Below are 25,766 nucleotides of genomic sequence, written 5' to 3'. Positions count from 1 at the left end.
CTAACAAATATCACAAACATAATGGTAAAACATCTTAGCAGATTAAAACTGTGTGCCAGATCAGGACTCAATCCCAGGACCTTTGTCTTTCATGGACAGTAAAGTTGTCTTTCTGTCAATGCTTGATTTTGTAGTAGTGCTTGGATGTTGAGTTATATAATGGTACCTCACAGTGCCTTGTTAAGCAGTACAGTGGTACTTGCATTTCCACCTTTCCTGTTCTCAGTGTCTGTTGCATTGGCAGTATGCCATGTTAACATAACAAATGGTACATCAGTTCAGCTCCAACATATTCTGTTCTGACCTTGCCAGCTGGAATTTTAATGAAGTTTTTAAGCCCACACTATAAAATTATTTTGGTGTCCAACACTGCATTCACCCCTCACTCACTCTGACAGTATATCAGACAAAAATAATTGTATAAGGAGGGAATTACCATACTGTGTGTGAAAAGTTTATAAAGTTCATTGGTATGTTTCAGCCAATAGGAAGAGAGAACAGTCACACATTCTTGAGAAGAGAGAAAGTTGTGGTTGGTTGATTTGGGGGAGGGGATCAAACAGTGAGGTCCGGTCCCATTGGTTTAAGGAAGGATGGGGAAGGAAGTTGGCCATGCCCTTCCAAATAAATGATACTGGTATTTGTCTGAAATGATTTAGGGAAATCACAGAAAACCTAAATCACGATGGCCAGATGCGTGTTTGAACCATTGTCCTCCAAAATACAAGTCCAGTGTGCTACCCACTGCACCACCTCGCTCAGCAGAAAGTTATGCATGTAAGTGTTGGGGACAGGAAGAACAACACAAAATCAAATAGGTGTAATTCAGTAGCACGCCTAATAATGAATAAGACAATTGGAATGCAGTTAAGCTACTATGAACAACATAGTGAAAACATTATCATAGCCAAGATAGATATGAAGCCAATATCCACCATGGTGTTGCAAGTTTATTTTGTAACTAGCACTATAGGTGATGATGATGAGATTGAATGTGTATATGATAAGATAAAAGGAGATTATTCAGATAGTTAACAAAGTCCAAACTTTAGTTTTCATGGGGACTGGAATTCCATAGCAGGAAAGGGAAGGGATGGAAAAATAGGAGGAAATGGGTTGGGGGAAAGATCAAATTTCTCAAAGAGCATAATTCAGTCATCATTAGAAGCACGATAGAAGGTTGTATACATGGAAGTGACATGAGGACACTGTAAAGTTTGAGATAGGCAACTCAAATCTTGTAAGGTGTAGAATAATATTTGGATGTTTTACTAAAATTTATGTCATGTACAATCATTAAGAAGTGGAGTGTTTTAGAAATTGATTGCCATGTGGTGTAAATTTATATAATTTTCTCATACTCAAAAACTCCCCCATGTCACCATTAAACACATGTACCTCTACTTTGCGTACTTCCCTTTCCTCAACTGTGGAGGAATGTAGGGCAAAGTGGCCACTCAAAGTGCAACTGAGTTCTCATGGAACAATGGCTATCAACTGAAGCTTGTTGCATATACATATCAAATCTACATATTGTAAAGTATCACTTCAAATATTAATAGCTAAAGTAATAGTATATTTTATAAGATACATAAACATTTTCCTGAATGCTTACATAGTGGCCACTTTTCTCTACCTAATGGGGTAAAGTGGCCAGACCTTTGCTACCATTCCCAAATAGATTGTTTAGTTTTAAAAAGTGAGAAGGCTTATAGTTTTTATTTCACTGTTGATTATTATCAGGAGAACAATAATACAAATGAGAAATAAACTTGTTACAATACATTGTTGGCACAAAAAGGTCAACAATTCCTAATGATGTATATGGAGAAATAAACAAATAATTATGAGTTACTATTTCAGTCTAATTCATTCACAATGTATTGGCTCAGAAACAATATTGAGTCATGTACAAAGTCTGCTTGTGAAGTTTTCATCGTCATCATCACATCCAGTGCACAGTTCATGAGCCGAGGATTTATACCTCTGGCATCTTATCCACCCAGTCTTTGCCTGACATTTAAGATGCTTTGTTGAAACGAGTGGTATTTTGTTGTGCTCAGCCAACTGGAATGCTTATCACCACAGATCATTCACTGTAATACTATTAAATTGCTTTTCTATTTCAAAAATGTAATTAAGGATTTCCTGCTCTTATTGTTCATGGAACACTGCCCTTAGCTACCCAGAACCTTTATACTACCAACTATACCTCTCTTTTTCCCTGTAACTGCTCATTTTAGTGTATTACCTGTATGGGTTTAGTGTTGTAGGATTGCCGAATCCAATGATGCACATTATACCACATGTAATAAATACTATTTTATTACTCGGAAGTACAAAAATACAGTAATATACATGCTTGATTCTCTGTGCATATGTGTACTCTTTCGCGCGTGGCCACAGACTGCCACAAAGAGCTTGCCAAAACAAAGATATTACATGCAACTTGGTCAATAGTCGCCACATTAGACCCCCCCCCCCCCCAGGAGTGTGGAGCACAAAACATAAATATTGGGACATACATGTAAAGGAAACACCCAGGGGGGAGGGAGATGGTGTTTAAACCAAAACCATACCTTACATTACATTAGTAACTGAAGTCTTTGAGCCAGCGAGGGGGACAGATGGTCCTCCCTGACTGGGTGAATTCTTGTACAACAGTCGAGGGATCCGGGGAGGGGATGGTGGGTTGTGAGGAGCTGGGGTAGCAGACCTGAATGCCTGTTGCGGTACACAGTACTTTTACTGTTGATGGGTCAGTACCAACAGGCAAGGGGACAGACTGGAGAAGATGAGTGTGGGTTAAGTTGTCATTGCAGGAGCTGGCTCATTCATAGAAGATACAAACATTATATGGGTGCATAACAAAAAACACTTTAGAGCTGCAAATAAAATCTGTGTTGACATTCACTACCACTTCCGTATATGGCTTGACAGAATCTCCACATGAGTCGGCAATGGCAACATCACACGTTCCGAGTCTGGTCCCTGATACATCACTGAACCCTAACAGGGGAGAGGTAGGGGACTGCCTGTAGGAGGGGGAGTCATTTCACACATCACTCTGTATGGGAATATCACATGCACCTGTAGCATGGTCACAAGACTGGGAGTGGGTAATGTCACACGTGTGGGAATGGGCGTCACTCATCTGCGGACTGTTGATAGATGCCTCATGTGAGGCAGGTGTAGCAGGGGGTCAGGGCTGACTAGGTGGGGTATCGGGAAGTTCTCCCAGAGGCCATGCCAGTTTGAGGTGGAAGACAGATACCGTTTGAGGTGTGCTGAAAATGAGCACTTCGAATGTGTTGGTAAACCGCGATATAACTCCATGCGGGCCCAAGTATGGAAGTCTGAGTGCCGGTCGGATGGTGTCATCATGCCCCATGACATGAGTGCATGACGCCAAGTCCTTATGCAGAAATACAGGAGGAAGCGAGTGCCGTTGTGGAGGAGGCATGCGAATGTTAGCGATTAGCTCCTTGACGTGCCCGATGAATGTCAAGTGGCAGATTTGGTCTGGAGGAAATGAAGGCTCGACTAGCTCTGCTGGGGGTGTGAGGGGTTCTCTGTACAGTACTTCAGCCAGGGATGCACCAAGGTCCTCTTTGTACGTGGCCCAAATGCCTAACATTAACCATGGTAAGGTGCCAGCCCACTCACCTCCATGGCACGTCAGGAAAGCTTTAAGTGTTCGGTGCCAGCATTCGACAAGCCCATTGCTCTGAGGGTGGTATGCTGTAGTCCTAAATAATTTCACCCTACACATTTCACAAAGCTGTCAGAAGAGAACGGACTCAAACTGGTGGCCCTGGTCAGTGGTGATAGAAACGAGGCAGCCGAAGCTCAAGATCCACATTAATAAAAGGGCTCGGGCTACTGCGTTGGCTGTGATAGCGGTGAGAGGAATTACCTCTACCCAGCAGGTAAACCTGTCAATGGCGGACAGTATGTAACGGAAGGGGCCCAAGGGGGGTAAGTGCCCGATGATATGGATGTGTATGTGCTGGAATCTTCTTTTTGCCACATCAAACATACCCATGGGGGGCTGTGCATGATGTCCTACTTTTGTGTGCTGACAAGCCACACACACTTACACCCAACTGTGACATTGTTTTATCACCCCAGGCCAAACGAAATGTTCAGATACCAGATGTGTGGTGGCGCGGATGCCAGGGTCTGACAAGTCGTGGATACTATTAAAAATGTCACAGCAGAGAGGTGCAGGAATCACCAGACTTATGCGTCCTGTTGAAATATCACACCAGATGGGTGATGAAAACCCAGGAAGTGTCCGTAACTCGAGTTTGAGTCCTGTTTTAACATCGGAGCAAGATGCGGCGAGTTCAGTATCCTCTGCCTGAAATTTATGGAGTTCACTGAGGTCTAGTTGTGAATATAAAACAGACACACAAGATAGAAAATTGGCAACGACATTGTCTGCCCCTCTGACATAACATATGTCATTCATAAACTGACATATGAGGTCCATATGCTGAAAATGTCTCGGGAATGAATCCTTGCCTGTGTTACAGAAAGCGTATACCAATGGCTCACGGTCGGTAAATAGCCTGAGATGGTGACCTTCAATATCGTCTTGGAAATATTTGATAGCGATGTAAATAGCAAACAGTTCCCAGTTGAAGGTTGACCATTTACATTGGGAAACAGACAGTATATGGGAGAAAAATCTGAGTGGCTGTACAACAGAACCCACAGATTGTTGAAGTAGCGCCCCCACTGCTATATCAGTTTCACCTGTAGTAAGAAAGATGGGAGCATCAGGAGTGGGGTGAGCAAGTGTAACGGCCATATGTAAGGCTCACTTTAGGTTATCAAATATGCAATGCATATCTGGAGTCCACGTGACCACCTGAGACCCTGAAATGTTTTTTCCTGCGAGAGCATCTGTCAGTGGGGCTTGTATGTCAGCGGCATGGGGGATGTGTTTGTGGTAGTAATTTGCCATTCCAAGGAAGCGGCAGAGGTGCTGAAAATCTTTCGGCAAAGGCACCATACTAATGGCCTTGACCCGTTGAGGCAGGGGACGGATGCTGACATCATGGGGAAGCCATAATTGAAAATGAGTGAGACAGTGTTGTATCTTATACCCAATGATATTTAATTGTTGAACATTGAGCAAACTGTGGAGGAAACAAAGGAGAAATTAGGAGAGAAAATTAAAGTTCAGGAAGAAAAAATAAAAACTTTAAGACTTATCAAAGACTGAAATTCTGGCAAAGACACAAAGGACTTGGAAGAACAGTTGAATGGAATAGATAATGTCTTGAAAAGATATTATAGGATGCACATAAAAAAGTAAGAAAGGTAATAGAATGTATTCTCATTAAATCAGATGATGGTGAGGTGATTATGAAATGAGACCAAATAGCTATAAATGAGTTTTGCTATTTGGGTAGCAAAATAACTGAGGATAGCTGAAGTAGAGATGAAGTAAAATGGCAATAGCAAGGAAAACATTTTGAAAAACATGAATTTTTAAAAATCTAATATCAATTTAACTGTTATGAAGTCTTTTCTGATGATATACAAGGGTAGTTCAGAAAGTAACTGCCATTCTAGCATGGTACTAGTATTTGTGCATGGAGTGCCACTACTGTCACGTCTGCATGTCCTCTGATTCAGAAAGCGTCCAGATGTGAAAGTATGAAAGTAATTCTTTTGTGCATTTGCTTGTTAAAACCACAAAATATGAGCACTAGAATAAGAATGAGCAGTAACAATGCAAACTGGGAGCAGCAACAAGATTTCTTTCAGCACAAAACGTTTCAGTAGCAGACAGACATTGTCAACTGCATACAGCATACAGTCCAAATGTTGTAAGTGGAGGTGTTGTAAATGGCCTCTTCAAGAAAACTGATGAAACAGTTCATGAAAATCAAAAATTTATCATCTCTGGATGAGTCTTACAAATTTCTCATACACTTTTAATGAGTTTGTCCTGATAACTTAGGCTACCAAAAGTTCTTATCTCAGTGGGTACTGAAATTGCTCACCAAAGTCCACAAAACTAAATGAATGGACTCTGCCTTAGACTTCCTTTCACACTACAATGTGGAAGGAGAGGGTTTTATGAAGAGATTTGTGACTGCTGATGAAACTTCAGAAATTTGATAATGATAATGAACTTCAAAATGCTGTGAAAGATTGACTACATGCCCAGGCAGCAGAATTTTATGAAGAAGGAATTTGTAAATATATATATATATATATATATATATATATATATATATATATATATAATTTTTTTCCTTGCAAGTTTTTTGTTTGCAGCCAAATGCACATTACATTCTGAGCAGACCTCATATGTCTGAACTGTAGCCTTGTCTGGAAGTGAAAGATGAACAATAAGCAGTTCAGACAAGAAGAGATTAGAAGATTTTGAAATGTGATGCTATGGAAGAATGCTGAGCAGACCTCATATGTCTGGACTGTAGCCTTGTCTGGAAGTGAAAGATGAACAATAAGCAGTTCAGACAAGAAGAGATTAGAAGATTTTGAAATGTGATGCTATGGAAGAATGCTGAAGATTTGATAGGTAGACTGAATAAAAAATGAGTAGGTGCTGAACTGAACTGAGAAAAAAAGAAATTTACAGCACAATTTTAATAAAACCATGTGCTGATTGTTAGGATGTATTCTGAAGGATCAAGGAATTGTCAGTTTGATAATGGTAAGAAGTATGCTACAATAAAAATTGTTGAGGGAGACCAAGGTTAAAATTGTTGAGGGAGACCAAGGCTTGATAAAGCATGCAGGTTGTAATGGATGCTGGTTAGAGTAGTTGCACAGAGATGGAGAGGCTTTCACAGTAAAGACTAGCACAGAGAGCTGCATCAAATTAGTCCATGCACTGAAGATAACAACATCAACAGGTTTTATTTATCATTTACCAATTATGTACATGTTATGAGTTTCATCAGGTATATACATACAAAAGGTAAATACATTTACATACATATGTAAGTGACAAATTTACATAATATGTAACACAATAAACAATGTCAGTAAGTGAGTAGAGGAATCAAAGGAATAAAACTATATGACACAATATACTGCCTATACCAATATATATTAATAAAAAAATTATTAGTACATTAATTTTGCACATTGGTGTTAATTATTACCTTTGTTACATTTCATTTAACTAATCTTTGATTGTAAAGTAACTCTTTTAAAGGCATATCAATACAGTGAGGCAAGTTCTTGTAGAATGTAAATAATTTAAGGATAAATGAGACCATTCACCATGTTTTAGAGGCATTTAATCATCAACAGGTGCACGCAAAATACAAAGAAAACTTGCAAACTTTCAAAATAAGTACTTTGATGATGTAGAGTACAAATACTTATACAAAACACATACACACATGCATCCACACACACATCTGTGTCCCTAGTTTGTGCTGACTGGACACACAGACTGGATTGCATTTTGGTAGGGTAGGGTGGGGTGGGGGTTGTGTTGTGCTGGGTGGGCATGGGAGAGAGAGTTTGGGGGTAGGAGGAGATGTTGGGTATGGAGAGCTAGTGGCTTTGAAGGAAGTAGCAGGTTTGCTGGCGAGAAATTCAGCAGGGAAGGGTGGTAGTTATATGAGCTAGGCATGTGATGTGCTGGTACACTACAGCTGGTCTTTTGTGTCCCATGAGAGTGAAGCAGAGGCTTGGAATGGGAGAGTGTGACAGGACAAAGGAATCAGAAACTTAAGTAGAGGATGTGAAGACAGTGTGTTAGTGGAGATGGAGGTGAGAGGGGTTAAGTGGGCGAGCAAAGGATGTGATAACATAGGATTAATAAGTGGATCACAGTATGGCTTTAGGAAAAGCCTGTCAACCATTGATGCCATAGACAATGTTGTTAAATACATCCATCAAGTATTTGAAGATAAATGCTTTGCCCAAGTGACTTTTTGTGACCTAAGCAAAGCATTTGACTGTGTAGAACATACACTACTACTCGAAAAAATGGACTTTTACGGTGTTAAAGGTAACAGCCTTAAGCTATTAAGATCATATTTACAAAACCGTAAGCAAGCCGTCTGTGTTGGAAAAGAAATGTCCAGTATAGAACAAGTTGAGGTAGGTGTTCCGCAGGGATCCGTGCTGGGCCCTTTCCTTTTCCTAATAATGATAAATGACCTGCCATCATTTATCAAATCCAGAACAGTACTCTATGCTGATGATACAACATTTCTGAACAGCAGTAATGATCTTAATAGCCTTAAAACATGTGTTACAGAGACAATTGAGCAAGCTTCACTCTGGTTTAAAGCAAATGGGTTCTTGCTTAATGAAAGCAAAACCCAGCAGATGGTATTTAGTTTAAAAGACAAGTTTCCATCAGATGATCCTAGTTGTGTTAAATTTTTGGGGGTCTATTTGGATGATAAACTTTCTTGGAATCCACATATTAAGTATATTAGCGGTAAATTGTCTAGGGTAATCTATTTGTTAAGGCGATTAATGCACTGTGTACCTAAAAATTATGTTAGAGTATCTTACTACTCATTTTTCCAAAGCATCATATCCTATGGCATTATTTTATGGGGAAACTCCACTTGTGTGCATGATATACTATTGCTGCAAAAGAAAGCTATTAGGATAATTACAGGCTCACCATACAAGGCTCATTGTAAACCTTTGTTTACTCAACAAAAAATCATGACAGTAATAAACCTATATATTTATTATGTTTTAATCTACACAAAAAAGAACTTACCTAAAGTAAAACGCAGGGCAAATATACATTGTTACAGCACTAGGACAAACAGCTCTATCTATACGCCCTACCACAGACTGTCAAAATCAGTTAACAGTTATGAACTTATGGGCCACAAATTATTTAACAAACTTCCACAAGGTATACAAAATTTACCAGAGCAACAATACAAACAAACACTTTATGACTGGTTAGTTGTAAACCCATTCTACAATGTAAAGGATTTCATGACCTGTGATATTATACTGTAAAGTTCTTAACAATTCTGTCCTCCTATAGCATGTACTGTACTCTATTGTATTATATGTATGACTTTGTCTATTGCTGTAATGGCTTAAAGACAATAAAATTATTATTATTATTATTATTATTATTATTATTATTATTATTATGTCATGTCTTCAGTATTCAGAAAAACTAGTGATAAAGGGAGGGATCCAGGTGGCCTGGGTTGTGAAGCAGCCATTGTGAAGCAGCATTTTGTGCTCAGCTACATGTTGTGTCACTGGGTTGCCAACTTTGTTCTTGCCCACATTTTGGCAGTGGCCATTCATTCTGGTGGACAGCTGGCTGGTTGTCATACTAACATAAAAAGCTGTGCAGTGATTGCAGCAGGGTTAATATATGACGTGGCTGCATTCTGCTCTGATGGAATAGGAAAAGCATGTGATAGGACTGGAATAGGTCTTTCACAGTGATGTGATTCCTGTGGCAAGGGGCTGGCAGTGGGAATGGCATGGGGAATGGACTAGGATGTTGTATAAGTTGGGTGATCAAAGGAATGCCTCTTCAGGAGGATTGGGAAGTATCTTGGGTAGGATGACCCTTATTCTGAGGCATGATGATAGATAATGAAAGCTCTGATGGAGGATGTAGCTGAGTTGTTCCATTCCATGGTGATATTGCGTGACAAACAGGATGCTCCTTTGTACCAGATACTTGAGGATGGTGGGAGGATTAGGCATGCAGGAAGATATGGCGTAGGAAGTCAGTTTGCAGATTTGGCTCTTGGCATGGAGGGGAGAGGGGGTGCCTGTCTAAGGCCTTTGTAAGATCCTCATCAAACTGGGGAAGAAAATTCTTGTCACAGCAGGTATGCCATCCACTGGGAGCAAGGCTGTATGGGAGCGATTTTTTGGTGTGAAAGGGATGACAGTTGTCAAAATGCTGATACTGTTTCTGACATTTGCCTGCTTTGTTTCAGTGTTAATTGTCCTTGGTATCGATTTACTGTGTTGTGATACTGGATACAAAATGGGGGGTAAAGTTCAACACTGATTACTTTGAATGATGTAGCCAACAAGTGCGAAGTTGCGTTTCACAGTCCTTTACTTACACTTTGCACAGCCCACCAATATAAACATCTAATATGGCCAGTTAACTATTGTTTAACTTTTGATAAGCTTCATTAATAGGTTGCAGGCAAATGTCCACATACCGCTACAATAGTTTACTGTTGTACATCTACTAGCAGTAAAAACCTAACCACAAATTTCACAAGTCTTGCAGAATATTGTGGTATGTATTGAACAGACACTGTCTTTGTTTTAACACATGGCCTGATTGTGTTACACTTATTTCACAGATGCATTGTTGTTGATCTAATTGATACAAGTTCCTCGTCTGAAACTCGGTGGTGGACTGACTGTCTCAGGACGAAAAATTGGGCCCTTATATATCCTAACAATAATAGGCACTGAAACTTCACATTGTTTGATGTTTAACATATATAAATTACAGTTAAAACTTAACTCATTAAATTAACTGAATACATTGAAAAATTGGTTCTTCTTAACAGTTTCTTCTAATACAAGAGTTAGGCCAAATTATTTGTTTAAATCATGAAATTAACAAATATCATTATGCAAACAATACTTTTGACAAAACTGTTAATTACCTTGGAATTAATTAAGGGCTGACTTTGCTAACATGTTTTTGAATCGAGCTAAATAGATTCTTTAAGAATGCCAGTGTTTCGTCTCCCAAATGTTTATAACTAGTACAGAATTTATATTTGTTTATAAGTCAACAATAGAATTTAAGTTATGAAACAATTACTGATTTCACCCTATGACAATAGTATTAACTAGGAACAGTCAAAATAAATTAGGAAATCAATTACACACATAAAACTAAACACAAAATTATATCTGGTGTTATATTCTTTAAAATTGAGGGCCAACCTTTCCCTTTTATGAAAATGCAGATTTTTCTTGCGTTTGTTAACGGTAATTAGTCAGATATGGAAAAATTAAATTTTAAGGAGGCAGATGGCAAAACAAGAGGGGAAGTAAAAATATCCCAGCTTGCTTCATCACATCGCCCCCTCTTTGGATTAACCATATAGATATTGCAAATAGCTAACTGGGCAATTCAATGACCACAAGTGACCCCAGACAGTGGGTTAAAAATCTACATACAAAAAATATTACATAAGAAATCTTATCAAAACTACACTATTGATGTTTTTTCAAACTTATATTTACTGGTCATATGAAAATACCCATACATAGTATTTACATAGAGTGTATTGTACATTTACACAAAATAGCCACAAGTTATACTTTTAATGAAAAGTGGGCATGTTCATCATAAGTGATGTCCTTTTTGGGTAAACAAGGATTACATTCAAAGATACATATCACTTTATACAAATCCTGTCTTGCAAACAAAGTAAATCCTCATGGCTTGCAAAAAGTTACACACACTGTGCATTGCAGCTCACTTTTTAGACACAAAATTTCATTTTCTCAATGTTCAGCATTTTTCAAAGCACTTTCACACTTTTAATGAGCTTTAACACACTTTCTCACCAATTTGTTGACACCTTCAACAGATTCAAGTGGCAGTTAGCAAGGAGATGCACTGTGATCAGTTCCCTTTGAGGTAGTTCTCCTCTGCCACCGTACATGAAAAAATGAGATAAAATACCTAACTTTAGTACACTTACCTTTACTTCCGACTTAAGTATAAGAAAAAATGTGTAACACTAATGGCAAATGATGGTCATTACTTCATAAATAAATATATTACATAGTTCTCACAACTTTACAATAATTAGCACTAAATTTCACTATAGTATGAAAGATTTTAAAACAAGTGCACATTACACTATAAAACATTACTCTAAGTCATAACTGTCTGAAACTGGTTAAACTTGAAAGATTTGGGTCTCTTTCCCATTTGAAAAATAGCAAAAACTCAAGATGTGCAGTAGTATAGATTTCCTAACCATTATGTTATGAAAAAAGTATAGTCACCACAACATAACTTAATTACTATTCAAATCAAAATTAAGGGGCTGGTACTTGTACCAAATCATAGCCTCACTTCTCTACTCAACTCTGAGCACTACTCTAATACAACCAGAAAATTAAATCCTCACAAAATCACAAAATTTTACAAAATGGTTGACCTGTCCAAAATATTCAAACAGTCAAGCACCACAGTTATCAGTTAATCAACAAACTTATTGTTCTTCATTCCAGTATTACCACTTTAAGCCCATAAGTCCTCAGAACACTAATAGATGTTTTCAGATAACCTATAGATTCAATAATGCAACATTATATGACTTGTACTTCACTGAAGTATTACTCTTTCTGTTTATCTCTCATTCCCTACTGCAGTGTCATGAATTGCATAATATACACAGTATCCAATGTTGCCTAGTTCACAAATAGATTCTCAATACAGTTACATCACATTTGTTTGTACACAGTTATCTTTCTCATTCCTCAATCTTGTCTGTAAGCTCCATTATTTTATTTACCATTCCTACCTGATTAGCTAGTGGTGTGCATTCTCAAAAAATATCCCTCCTGCAGAGACATACTCCCTAACCATTAAGACCCTAACATTATTCATTATTTTATTATTGGTTCATAATCTAATAAATAAACACCGGCTCTACTTATCTAATGCAAAATTGATTCTACTGAAAACATTCCACAGTAACAGATCCTTATGCTAAGACAAACTTAACTTGCATTACTGATCAGACAAAATTATCACTTAGAAGAACTATTATTTCACTGTATTCCATCAAACTGCTTAAGATTCTAGTCTGATGGGCAATATACATACAACTCTTACTTACTCTTTCCACATATTACTCCAGACAATTATGTTTAAAGTTGGAATTCCTTAATGTTAGAAAAGGCTGTACCATGACACTTCTATAGGTAGATAGTTATCTCAATATACTGACTGCACTGAACACAAGCACTTCTGTTATACAACAATTAATAGTAAGACTTAGTATTCAAGATAGCTTTTTTCTAATGCATATTGCCTCTGCTGCTGCACCAAATTCTACTAATTTTACACATGAGCTTATTATCTCAGATATTAATTATAGTTTTCAGATAATCTGTACCCTCTTCTCCACATAATGCTGACACCTTTCATTTTCTGTTACCTTACCTCTTTGTTTGACGGAAATTCTTTAACCATGGTACCGATTTACTTTCTTCCATCCTCTTATGATTCAATTACTTGTAACTAACACAACATAATATTTATATACAACACTGGAGAAACTTTTTCTAACATATCCCTATACTAAAGAATCCTACTGTACAAAATCACATGACAGTCAAGGAAAGACTGTTTCAGATTCCCTTATAAACTACTGATAGGCTAGGAGAAGAGTTTGACTGCCTCAGGAAACATAAAAAATGAGACAGACAGCTGCGGTAAGCATTAGCGCCACCTAATGACTCCAACACAGAATGCTGAACCTGCTACTTGCTATTTGCACAGGAAATTAGACTCAAATATAAAATCAATGCTAAGATTTTGAATCACCAAGAAATTGCACTCCAACAGCTGTCCTGCCAATAACACAGTTAATAGTACCTCTTGGGTCACACTCAGTGGTAGCTTACCAGTAGCACCAATAATTTTTATTCCAGAAACATGCATCACCACTATACCCTCTGTGTTCTTAATAGATTCAAAACATGCCATTCATATCACTACCACTGTCCAGTAAACACTGAACATGTATACCTTGTTCACTTGCTGTTGACGGCCGTTGTGGCCGAGTGGTTCGAGGCGCTTCAGTCTAGAACCGCGTGACTGCTACGGTCGCAGGTTCAAATCCTGCCTCGTGCATGGATGTGTGTGATGTCCTTAGATTAGTTAGATTTAAGTAGTTCTAAGTTCTAGGGGACTGATGACCTCAGAAGTTAAGTCCCATAGTGCTCAGAGCCATTTGAACCATTTTGAACACTTGCTGTTATTACAGGTTGTCACACTTCCTTTTTACTTACCATGTGATCTTCTTCATACAACAAATCTTCATTAATTCTTTCTTTACTTAACACATGGCCCTCATTATCAATTATAAATTGAAATACCCCATTCTCATCAGTACTGGATTCGTCATTGCTATCATCATTACAACTACTGTCAGAATCAGACCAAACTGTCACTTTCATTACGCTTTAGATTTTGTACCTCTTCCACCTTTTTCTCTATTTCAGTCAATTTTGAATCTACATTTTCATTTACTTTTACTGGTTTTTCCTCTACCGCTACTGCACACTTGGTTTCTACCTCAGTTTCTGGATCATTTTTAATGTGATCGATTTGGTTCTCAACTTTAACTCTACTTTCAGCACAACATTTCTTGGAAGCCTCCACCTTCCTTCTATAGTCATCACAAAGTTTCTCTCTCTCTCTTCTACACATTTACTACTTATTAATGTTAATTTCTCATTAGTATTATGTACTACATTCTTTATACTATTTTCCAACTTTTAATGTCTTCTTTCATACACATACTATTCAAACTACTCATAATTTACCTTACCATCACTTCCAAATTTCTGTCTGCTATAAACATTTGCTATTGCTGACTTTCACTACTAGGTTCCTCCTCCTTAACCTTAATGATCCCTCCCACTTCAGTACTCTTTTTGTCCATTTCACTCACATCTCCATACAATGTATATGATGCTTTTATCATTCCATCTACAATAGGACTTTCGTCTCCATCACTCAAAGTTACATTCATGCCTGATTTATAGCCACTAAATCTACAGAACCTGTCCCCATTAAGTCTTTCTGTTCATTTAAAAACTTAACTTCCAAAGCTTCATTATCAATTTTTACATCCATTCTCATCCATCACCATGTCTTGTTTGTTAAGGCCACTCATAATGTAACACTTAATATAAAATGGCTTTTGCTATGAATTACCTTGTTTTTGATCATTAGTCTGCTGCTGCTGTCATCCCGATTCATCCATCGTCATCTGCACAGGTGATGCAAGTTGTAATTTTCTCAGTGAGGCGTCTTGTTTATCCCAGTCAGCTGTGCTGATTGGCTGCTACCGTACTCAGTGGCTACTTCCATAGAACCCGCTCGCTGTTTGGCTTCTGTCCTACTGTGGCCATGAAACCCAAGTGCTGTTTGGCTGTTGCATCTATCACACACTGTAAACCGCTCTGAAGTTCACTGTCAGATTTCACGAGTCCTAGTTTATTGTGCCCAGTTACAATAGTCCTCACCTGGGACACCACATGTGACGTTCACCTGCTTTATTTCATCATTGATTGTCCTCAGTGTTGATGTATTCTGTTGTGATACTGGCTGAAAAATGGGAGGTGAAGTACAACACTGACTACTTCGAATGATGTAACTGACAGGTGCACAGATGCATTTCACAGTCCTTTACTTTCACTGTACACAGCCCGCCAATATACACATTTAATATGGCCAGTTAACTATTGCTTAACTTTCAATAAGCCTCATTAATAGGTTTCAAGCAAACATCCACATACTGCTACAAAGGTTTACTGTTGTGTATCTACGAGCAGTAAAAACCTAACCACACATTTCACAAGTCATGCAGAATACTTCGGTATGTATTGAACAGACACTGTCACTGTTTTAACACACGGCCTAATTGTGTTAAACTTATTTCACGGATGCACTGTTATTGATCTAACCAATACAGGTTCCTCGTCTGAAACTAGGCCATGGACTGACTGTCTCAGGGCCAAAAATTGGGCCCTTATATATCCTAACAATAATAGGCACTGAAACTTCACATTGTTTGATGTGTGACATACATAAATTACAGTTAAAACTTAACTCATTAAATTAACTGAATACATTGAAAAATTGGTTATTCTTAATAGTTTCTTCTAATACAAGAGTTAGGCTGAATTATTTGTTTAAGTTACGAAACAATTACTGATTTCACTCTATGGCAACATTACGAACTAGGAATAGTCAAAATAAATTAATTACATACACAAAACTAAGCACAAAATTAGATCTGGTGTTATATTCTTTAAAACTGAGGCCAACCTCTCTCTTTTATGAAAGTGCAGATTTTACTCATGTTTGTTAATGGCAATTAATCAGACATGAAAAATTGAATTTTAAGGAGGCAGATGGCAAAACAAGAGGGGAAGTAAAAATATCCCAGCTTGCTTCATCACATGTTGATGGTTAGTGGGCGTGAGATGTGGATGGAGCCATCAGAGAGGTGGAGGTCGAAGTCCAGGAAAGTGACACATTGTGTTGAAGAGAATCAGGTGAAGCGAGTTGGTGAGAATGGAAGGAACAGGTTGTTAAATAAAGAATTTTATTGGCAGCTTGAGGCAGCAATCATGACATTTTTCACAAGGTGTTTAGGTTGTGGAGGAATGAGGAAGGCATCTTGGCCCTGAGTTTAGATCATGGAGATACCATCAATGAACCTGAAGCAGACAAGGGATATGAGGAGGTTGGGAAGGTTTCCTCTAGAAGGCCCATAAAAACATTAATTTGGGGGGGGGGGGGGATGCTCCATGGTTGCCCATCACTGTGCTGTGGATTTGTTTATATACCAGTTCCCCTAGTCCCCCTAATGTGGAGTACGGGGAATGGTGATGATGTAGGTTGGCATGGCACTTGCTCTGTGGTTGTGTCTAAAGATGTTTCCATGGGGAAAGAGGACCTGTGGGTGTAGATTCCACTAATTTAATTAAGATTTGAGATAAGCAAAGATTACAATAAACTTTCTAATTTACGTATGTTTTCACGTAGAGTTGGCTCCAGTTCTTCTCGTCTAGGGGTCTGACTCTTGAAGCTGAAATTCTCACATTTTAGGTCCTCTTGATAGAATTGATCTAAATAAATTTGAAGGTTGTTGTTGAATAGTTTTTGTTGTTTCGTTAGTATATTTTGTCACATTTTAGTATATCATACAGTCTTGATTTTTCACATTAACAAAGCTGAAATTACATTGTTTGCACAAAATACAAAAATACATCTGATCATATCAGAAGCATCCTTACTGCTGTCTCACTCACCAGAAATAACAGTATTCCAAAGGGTTTACAATTTTTCTTGACAAATGAATTTCTGTTAGTTATGATTGTTATTTGATAAATGAATCCAGAAATAAACATAATAGACAGTATTAGATTTCATAATTAATAATAGAAATATTAAGTGTGCCAAATAATTCACTGTTTCAAATTTCAAATGTTTCTAAAAAAATTAACTGTACATTCAGAGCGTGTACTTATCATTTGTAACATCCAAAAGAAAGTAACTCCTTTTCATAAATTTTAGCTTGAAATATGACATACTGTGTATAAAATTATATGAAAGTTTTCAGAAAAGCAGCTGAGATAATATTGACCTGTCCAAAATTCGAAAAATGATATTGGTATCAGCAACTTCTGTTGAGGAAAAGTAATGCTAGAGGATGATGTCTTGTTACACTATCCTCTTGGTATACACTTGAATTTTCCTCAAAGATCTCACTGCTGTCGACTTCAGTCACTGGTTGTAGCCTTCCACTCAGCTTAGAACCAGTGAGCCATGATCTGTTCTGGGGCCATTGCTGCAGAGTGTGAGCTTCATTGAAAATCCATGTGCTAGGTTGGTATTCTTGGCTCTCTCTGCTAGCTGCTGGAATGTTCCAAGTAAGACCCTGATGCTAGACAACGAGTATCATTTGTTCCAATGTGCACCACATTTTGTAGTTGGTTATACTCTGTCCCCTCAGTGGCTGCCAGAACAGCCTCTTCAACATGTTGAACCAGGCCTCCAGGTACACACACTCAGTGTACCTGGTGTTCCCTCCCATCCCTGCCATTTCCCTAAGGGGTATCATTATTCACTGTTCATTTTAAGTGCCAACGATTATTACTTGTCGATGCTGTCTACTTGCCTTAGTATTTCTTCAGCTTCATCCTATTTGTTGGCTATCTGATTGCTTATCAGAATCTTATTGACGTCACTAAATAATACCCCAGTTATTGACACTTTGGAGAATATAACAGGCATTTGTAAAGAACAGTATCAGCCCAGTACAATTTCTTGGGGAATTACGCTAATACTTCTACATTGAAAAGGGTTTTTACTTCTGTTTTATGTGGCATATTTTATGGTTTGCTGTGATAAATGTTCTGGTAAGATCAAGAAAGACTGTTACATTGTTTCTCCTATATCCAACACTTCTGAAACAATATTTATTAATTGAGCTATTTTGAATGTTATGCATTCTCCAGTGCAGAAGTCAAACTATTATTTGTACAGAAGACTATACATCTTTAAGTAATCTATGAATATATTTTTCATGATACTTTCTGTTAATCTTCAAAATAATTAGACTAATAAGTGAAATTTGAACACTACTCCTCCCAGACTCTACATCTTCTTCTACATTCTAAAAATCACTATGAAGTGTGTAGCAGAGGGCACTTCCTGAAGTACCATGTAACTGGATTTTTCCTGTTCCATTTCCATATGAAATGCAGAAAGAATGAGTGCTTAAATGTCCCTGTGTTCTGTAATTAGCCTAACCTTGTCTTTTTAGTCCCAATTGGAGCATTACACTAGGAGTTGTAGTTTATTGCTAGATCCCTCACTAAATACTGTTCCTTGAATATCCGTAAGTAGGCTTTCACAGGCAAATTGGTGTGTATCTTCAAGTATCATCCAGGTCAGGTACTTCTACATTTCTGTGATTCTCTGTGGTGTGTGAACAGTGACCATATGTACTTCCTTTCTTTGTGTACATTCACTATTCCCTGTTAGTCCCATGTGGCATAGGTCCCACACATTTGAGCAATAAACTGGTGTGTCGCACAAGTGTTTTGCAAGCACTCTCCATTGTAGGCAAAGTCTGCGGTGCTTTGATAGATCCTACGTGATCATTCCATTTTCTGTGTCTACAAGTTATTTGTGCCTTATTTCTATAAGTTGACTGATTCCAGCTGTCACTTATTGTAGCCATGGTATATTATGTTTTTGCTCTTTGTTAAGTGGCTAATTTTGCATGTATGAACATTTGCAGTAGGTTGCCAGTCTTTACACCACTTTGAAGTCTTATTAAGCTGTGAGTGAACATTTATGCATTTCTTTTTCAGGGAGTACTTCATTACAGATAACTGTATTATCTACAAAAATGTCTGATGCTAAAATTAATACTGTATACCAGATTATTAATATATGATATGAATTACTGTGAACCACAGTCCTATATGGGAGCACCCTACAGGTCTCAAACCTATGACTCGCTACAAAGTCATAGCCTAGCTTGTCACAGATCCTTTGAAGCCTCTGACTCATGCTGTCTGCTCCTCTTACAACCATGGGACCACAATTTATTTGCAGGACACTGCACAGATTGTGAGTTTTTTCAAAATTCTGTGAGCAGGGCTGGTTTTCATAACTTTCACTGGCAGTTGCTGGAATGATCAAAGTGTGACTTCAGAGTTTATACAGCACCCATTGTTCACTTCAATGTGCTCCACAATCTGCAGCTGGGTCCATATTGTTCCCGCAGTGACTACCACAACGGTCTCCTCAACATGTTGAATGAAGCTTCCAGTTTTACACAGTGAGTGCACAAAGTAATCCTTCCCTTTTAATGCTGCCATTTTCTTAATTATTACCATTATTTTCTGTAGCTTCACAGTTCTAACACTTCAGAAGGCTCTTTTGTGCTTCCTTCTACATGACACAGAACAGAACAGTCTTTGCAGCATATGAAATACGCCTCACTGGCACAGTTTCAGTGGGACACAGCACCTCAAACTTATTGATTAGGGAATGAGTGTAATACTCGAGTTCCCCCAGAATCATTTGTGATGCAAAATGTTCTCAAACAAGCCCTGCATATACAAACAGCAGTTAACTCATTCTCTGCTCAAGCATTGCATTCACAGTTCGGGCTGTATTGTTCCACATGACATGTTTTATGAAAGTGTAAATAAATAATTTTAAAATTAGCTTGGTGACACTAATCTCACTTCCAGATTTCTTATTATGCAAAGATTACAAGTTCCCTTTAAAAATTGATGTGATTAATTCCTAACAAAGTGATTTCTATTGTTTCCATTGTCCTCAGCCCAAAGATGAGCTTGATACAGCTCTCCGTGCTAGTCTATCCTATGGAAACTACTTATCCTTGTATTACTTCAACCTACATGTGTTTGAACCTACTTACTATATTCAAGCCTTGGTCTCCTCTTCAATTTTTGATCTCCACACTTTCTTCAGTTACCAAATTGACAGTTTCTTGATGCCTCACAATGTGTCTTGTCAACTGATCCTTTCTTTTAGTCAAGTTATGCAACATTTTTGTTTTTCCCCTATTCAGTTTAGCACCTTCTCATTAGTTATTCTATATGGTGTACCCATCTAATTTTAAAAATTCTTCTGAACTGTTTATCATCTTCACTCCATACAAATACCTTCAGAAAAAATGTTCCAACAATTAAATTTATAGTTAAACTCATCAAATTTCTCTTTTTCAGAAACAATTTTCTTCGTGTCGCATCTGCATTTTATATTGTCTCTACTTTAGCCTTTGTCAGTTATTTTTCTCCCCAAGTAGCAAAACTCATCAGCTACTTTTAGTGTTTCATTTTGTAATCTGATTATTTCAGCATCAATTTATTTAATTCAACTACATTCCATTACCCTTGGTTTTCTTTTGCTCTTTTCAAGAGACTACACATTTCATTCAATTGTTCCTCCAAGTCCTTTGCCGTCTCTGACAGGATTACAGTGTTACAGGAAAGTTTTAAATCTCTGGTTTTTATTTCTCCTGTGATAGATTGATTGACACCCTAAAGCTACTTAGAACTTTTATCTGGAACTTTTGTTTCTGGGAGACTATGCTAACTAACTTGCTTAATAAGTGGGGAAATTAATATTGAAAGAAGATAATGTAACTGAAGTTCAATGGAGAAACTAAATGTAATGCAATATGACAGCTACAGTTACAGCAGGTGCAGAACACACTAATATGCCACAGCAGTTGACTTTGAAAAAGCAAAGTTTATATCTTGACCATACACTATCAAATACTTCCTTTGAGCAAACTGATTAATGTTGCAAATATTGCAATAGTTATACAAATAGTTACTCTGTAATTCAGCGAAAATTACTTCATATTAGATATTGTTTCTGAAATTTGTAGAATGTCCAAATGTAACTTACAATTTTCTATGTACTACAAAATATTTTATGCACGACACTCATAAACTTTGAAAAAGTATAAAATCAAACACACACATATAAGAAGAAAAACAATCAAAGATAATCAGCACTATGTAACAGGAGTATAACATTATGCAAGCTTAGTTACATATATTTATAGATTTCAAAACTGTTAAGGGTGTTTCCAACATTACTTTTGGCAGGACAAGAATTCTGTACAAGAATCTAAAGATCTGCTTATCGAACAAGCGATCATTTCTGTTTATCAAATAATCTATGAAGAAATAATGCATGACATTGGTTCTTGTTATGGTTGTATGACTTGCAGTTCTGATTATAGTCTAAAATTGTTTCATATCACATTATGTATGTACGGTGCTGGGAATGTTTTTCCATATCAATACATCTAGATCATAATATCAGAAAAAGGGGGAATATAGGTGTATCTTTGTAAGAACTCATTTTCAGTTGAGGTATAGGATCAGTTCTGTTTTAGGATATTACACTAAATTTGGTTCAAAGCCATGTTCTTGTCTGCTGTATCTTTGATTACCTCTCAATATTGATCTGTGTGTAGACTAAGGATGAGATAATTTAATTACATTTTAGTTTTTCTTAAGTGAGGCTAACATGTACAATCTGCTATCTACTGCTTTACATACCTTTTCAGACGTGCCAAAACTAAAATTTTAGTTGAAACTGAATAACAGTTATTGAATATTGATCTACTTTTCAGGCTTTAATAGCCCAGATGGTGAAGTTGCAGACTTAAGCAGAGAGCTTCTTGGGAGACCAGCTGAAATAGTAGCAAAATCATTTTCTTTGATAGTGCTTCTTGGTGCAACCATTGTCTACTGGATCTTAATGTCTAATTTTATTTATCACTCAGTTGACTATTTATATGGTAAGTAGTAAAAGAATGACATAATTAGATACTAAAGTGATTTCATCATCAATTTTACGTCTCCTTCTTTCATAAAATTTGAGACTCTTCTGAATTTCTTTCAGATACAGTAAATGGTGTAGCAACCTCATCAGATCCAAATTCTACATATCCAGCAGGTAAGTTACAAAGGAATATGCATAATTCTGATATCCTATTCAGCAATTTTTTAGATACTGAAGAATTAACCATAACCATTCACTTTTATTTTTCTCATTTTATCCTGCCAATCTATTTTTGGGTGAAGTTCTCATCTTCTGTTGCTCATACAAATTGAAATTAGTGGCCACTAAAGCATAAAAAGTGGAAAAGAAATTGCAATACATACATAATATTTCAAGGAGCAGATACACGAGGAACAACAAATAATGGAGAAACTGAGAGAAGTTGGGAAGCAGAATTAGGACAAATTACACTAGAAGAAATGGAAATAGCTGTGAAGAAGATGAATGGAGGGAAAGCCCCAGGACATGATGAAGTATCAGCGCAAATGATAAGAGCAGCAGGTCCAGTGGGAATGCTGTGGCTGTATAGAGTACTGTCAAGTGTGTGAAGCAATAGTGCAATACCTGATGATTGGAGAAGAGGAGACATTGTTCCCATCTTCAAAAAAGACAATAAAAGACTTTGCAAAAACTAGAGAGGAATAGCCCTTACGAGTCATACAGCCAAGAGTTTTAAAGGAATTTCACTAAATCGAATAAGTGAAAAGATAGAAAAGGAGTTGAGTGAAGAACAGCATGGATTTAGGAAAGGAAGAAGCAAGATCAATCTGATATTTTCTAGCCATCAAATGATGGAAAAAAGTTGGGAGTATAATAAAAGGGTGATAATGGTCATTTTAGATATAGAAAAGGCATATGACTTAATTAACAGGTAAAGACTCTGGAAACAAATGAAGAAGATAGGTATAGAAGATGGATACATTAATGTAATAAAGACACTGTACAGAAGACACAATTGCAGAATTAGAACACCATTGGGGAACTCCGAATACTTCAAAATAAGACAAGGACTTAAACAAGGAAGTATTTTATCTCCTGCACTTTTTAGTGTTGTGATGGAGGGAATGAATAGGGCGGTTATGGATACACTAAAAGAAAAAGAGAAAAAGATGATTTCTGCAAATGATATGGTAATATGGGGTGATAAAGAGGTAGATGTACAGTTATGAATTGATGCATGGAAGGAAATAATGAAAAGGTATTGATTAAAAATAAATAAAGATAAGAGTGAACTACTGGCATTTGGAAGAGACAAAGGGATCAACGGGAATATTACTTTGAATAGAGAATGCCTCAAAGTGGTAAACAGTGTTACTTATTTAGAGGGATCAACAGGAATATTAATTTGAATGGAGAATGCCTCAAAGTGCTAGATAGTTTCACTTATTTAGGGAATGAAATATCTAGTGATGGAAGAATAACCAACAAAACTAATACGAGGGTACAGAAGGGAGGCAATTTCTACCAAACAATAAAACACCTGATTTGGAACAAGGAAGTTTCAGAAAAAGCAAAACTCTGAATTATTACTTCTCTGTGGTCACCTGTGGAATATAAGCAAGGGCAATGACAGAAAGGGACTGGAGCAGACTGTAAGCAGGTGACATGAAATTTCTCAGAGCAGTTAAGGGAAAAACAAGAATGGACAGAGTAAGCAATGTAGATATTAGAAAGGATGTAACAAGAAAGTATGAGAGAAGAAATAAAAAAGGGATTAAGATGGTATCGGCATGTTAAGAGGATGTGTGGCCAGAGACTTCCCAAAATTATGGAAGAACTTAAGACGAATGGAAAAAGACCTAGAAGGCGCCCAAGAACATGGTGGAAAATGAGAGTGAGAATGTCTGTGGAAAGGAGAGGGTGTGCCCTGGCAGCAAGTGGAGGAAGAGAAGTGGTGGGAGGATCAAACCAAATGGAGAGGACTCGTCAGCACCCAGATCTGGCAGTAGCTAGAGCAGAATCCAGATACAACAACAACAACAACAACAACAACATAATATTTCTTGCAGGGAGTAACTTTTACATGTTAATTGTAAAGCATTTAATAACAGTCCACAAAATGTAGAATTTCAAACACACTGTTGCAGATTTGGAACACACTGTTTACTGATACTCCACTTATACCTTGTAAGAGCATTAATGACTTATGCAAATATTTATTACTGATTACTAGCCTTTAACAAGTGTGAAATGAAATTGCTTATGCAGTGTTTATATAAAAAAAGTTATCCTCAAGCTTCAGAATGTTATTTATCGAGGAACTTCTAGCAGTACCTCTAGCATAACAATGATGCCACTGTTAGATATATTACTTATTACAGAGGCTATAATGTCTTGGTAGCTTTCAAAATTGTAGAATGCTTTGTTCTTATCAGTGAAGTAATGACACAATTCTTTTGGCAGTCTTAAATTGTAAAATGAATCAATGTAGTAGATGGTATTACAGTGTTTTAACATACACAACACATATCACCCAATAACATCTAAAATGGCAATCTTACATTTTATTTCAGGTTCCATATCATCTTTGGAAATGTATCCTACTTAAACAAACTGCAAAGTCATGGGATTTTGAGTTTTATGATGAGTTTAAGTAGATCAATGTTTGTAAGCAGTCTGTGCAGTAGTATTACTATCTACATCTACATCTAGATGGATACTCTGCAAATCACACTTAAGTGCCTGGCAGAGGGTTCATTGAACCACCTTCCAATAGTTCTCTATTATTCTAGTCTCAAACAGATGAATACCTATATCTAGCCGTGTGAGCTCCAGTTTCCCTTATTTTATTATGATGATTGTCTCTCCCTATGTAGGATGGTGTCAACAAAATATTTTCACATTTGGAGGAGAAGGCTGGTGATTGAAATATCATAAGATCCCAATGCAACAAGAAACACATTTGTTTTAATGATATCCATCCCAAATCCTGCATAATCTCCATGACTTTCTCTCCCCTATTTCTTGATAATACAAAACATGCTGCTCTTCTTTGAACTTCCTTGATGTACTCTGTTAATCCTATATGGTGAGGATTCCACACTATGCAGCAGTACTCCAAAAGAGGATGAACAAGCATAGTGTAGGCAGTCTCTCTAGTAGATCTGTTGCATATTCCAAGTGTTCTGCAAAAAAAATCAGTATTTTCTGTGTGTTCTGTCCAATTTCAGTTGCCCGTAATTGTAATTCCTAGGTATTTATTTGAATTTACATCTTGCAAACAACCTAAGATGCCTGCTCAGATTATCTCCTAAACCATTTATATAGATAAGGCACAGGAGAGGGCCTATAACACTACCTCAGGGAATGCCAGGAAACATTTTTGTTTTACTTGATGACTTTTCATCAGTTACTACAAACTGTGACCTCTATGACACAAAATCATGAATCCAGTCATGTAACTGAGACAATATTCCATAACCACACAATTTGATTACAATCCACTTGTGAGTTACAGTGTCAGAATCCTTCTGAAAACCTAGACATATGGAATCAATTTGAAATCCCTTGTCAGTACCACTTCACATGAGTAAAGAGCTAGTTGTGTTTCGCAAGAATGATATTTTCTAAATCCCTGTTGACTGTGTGTAAATAGACTGTTCTCTTCAAAGAA

General features: G+C 37.2%; 1 protein-coding gene across 2 annotated transcripts in view; it reads left to right on the top strand.

Annotated features, from left to right (window-relative positions):
* The window catches only part of LOC126184966 (sodium-coupled neutral amino acid transporter 9-like), a 347,307-nt gene that overhangs the window by 254,097 nt on the left and 67,444 nt on the right, over nt 1-25,766 (top strand). For both annotated transcript variants that reach the window (XM_049927662.1, XM_049927663.1), the window contains exons 6-7: nt 21,942-22,109; nt 22,214-22,267. In XM_049927662.1, coding sequence (XP_049783619.1) covers nt 21,942-22,109; nt 22,214-22,267 — 222 coding nt within the window. The remainder of the gene's footprint in view (nt 1-21,941; nt 22,110-22,213; nt 22,268-25,766) is intronic.

This window comes from Schistocerca cancellata, chromosome 4 (assembly GCF_023864275.1).
Source record: "Schistocerca cancellata isolate TAMUIC-IGC-003103 chromosome 4, iqSchCanc2.1, whole genome shotgun sequence".
Lineage (NCBI taxonomy): Eukaryota > Metazoa > Arthropoda > Insecta > Orthoptera > Acrididae > Schistocerca > Schistocerca cancellata.
Note: the sequence above shows the minus strand (reverse complement) of the source record. Positions and strands in the feature narration are given on the sequence as shown.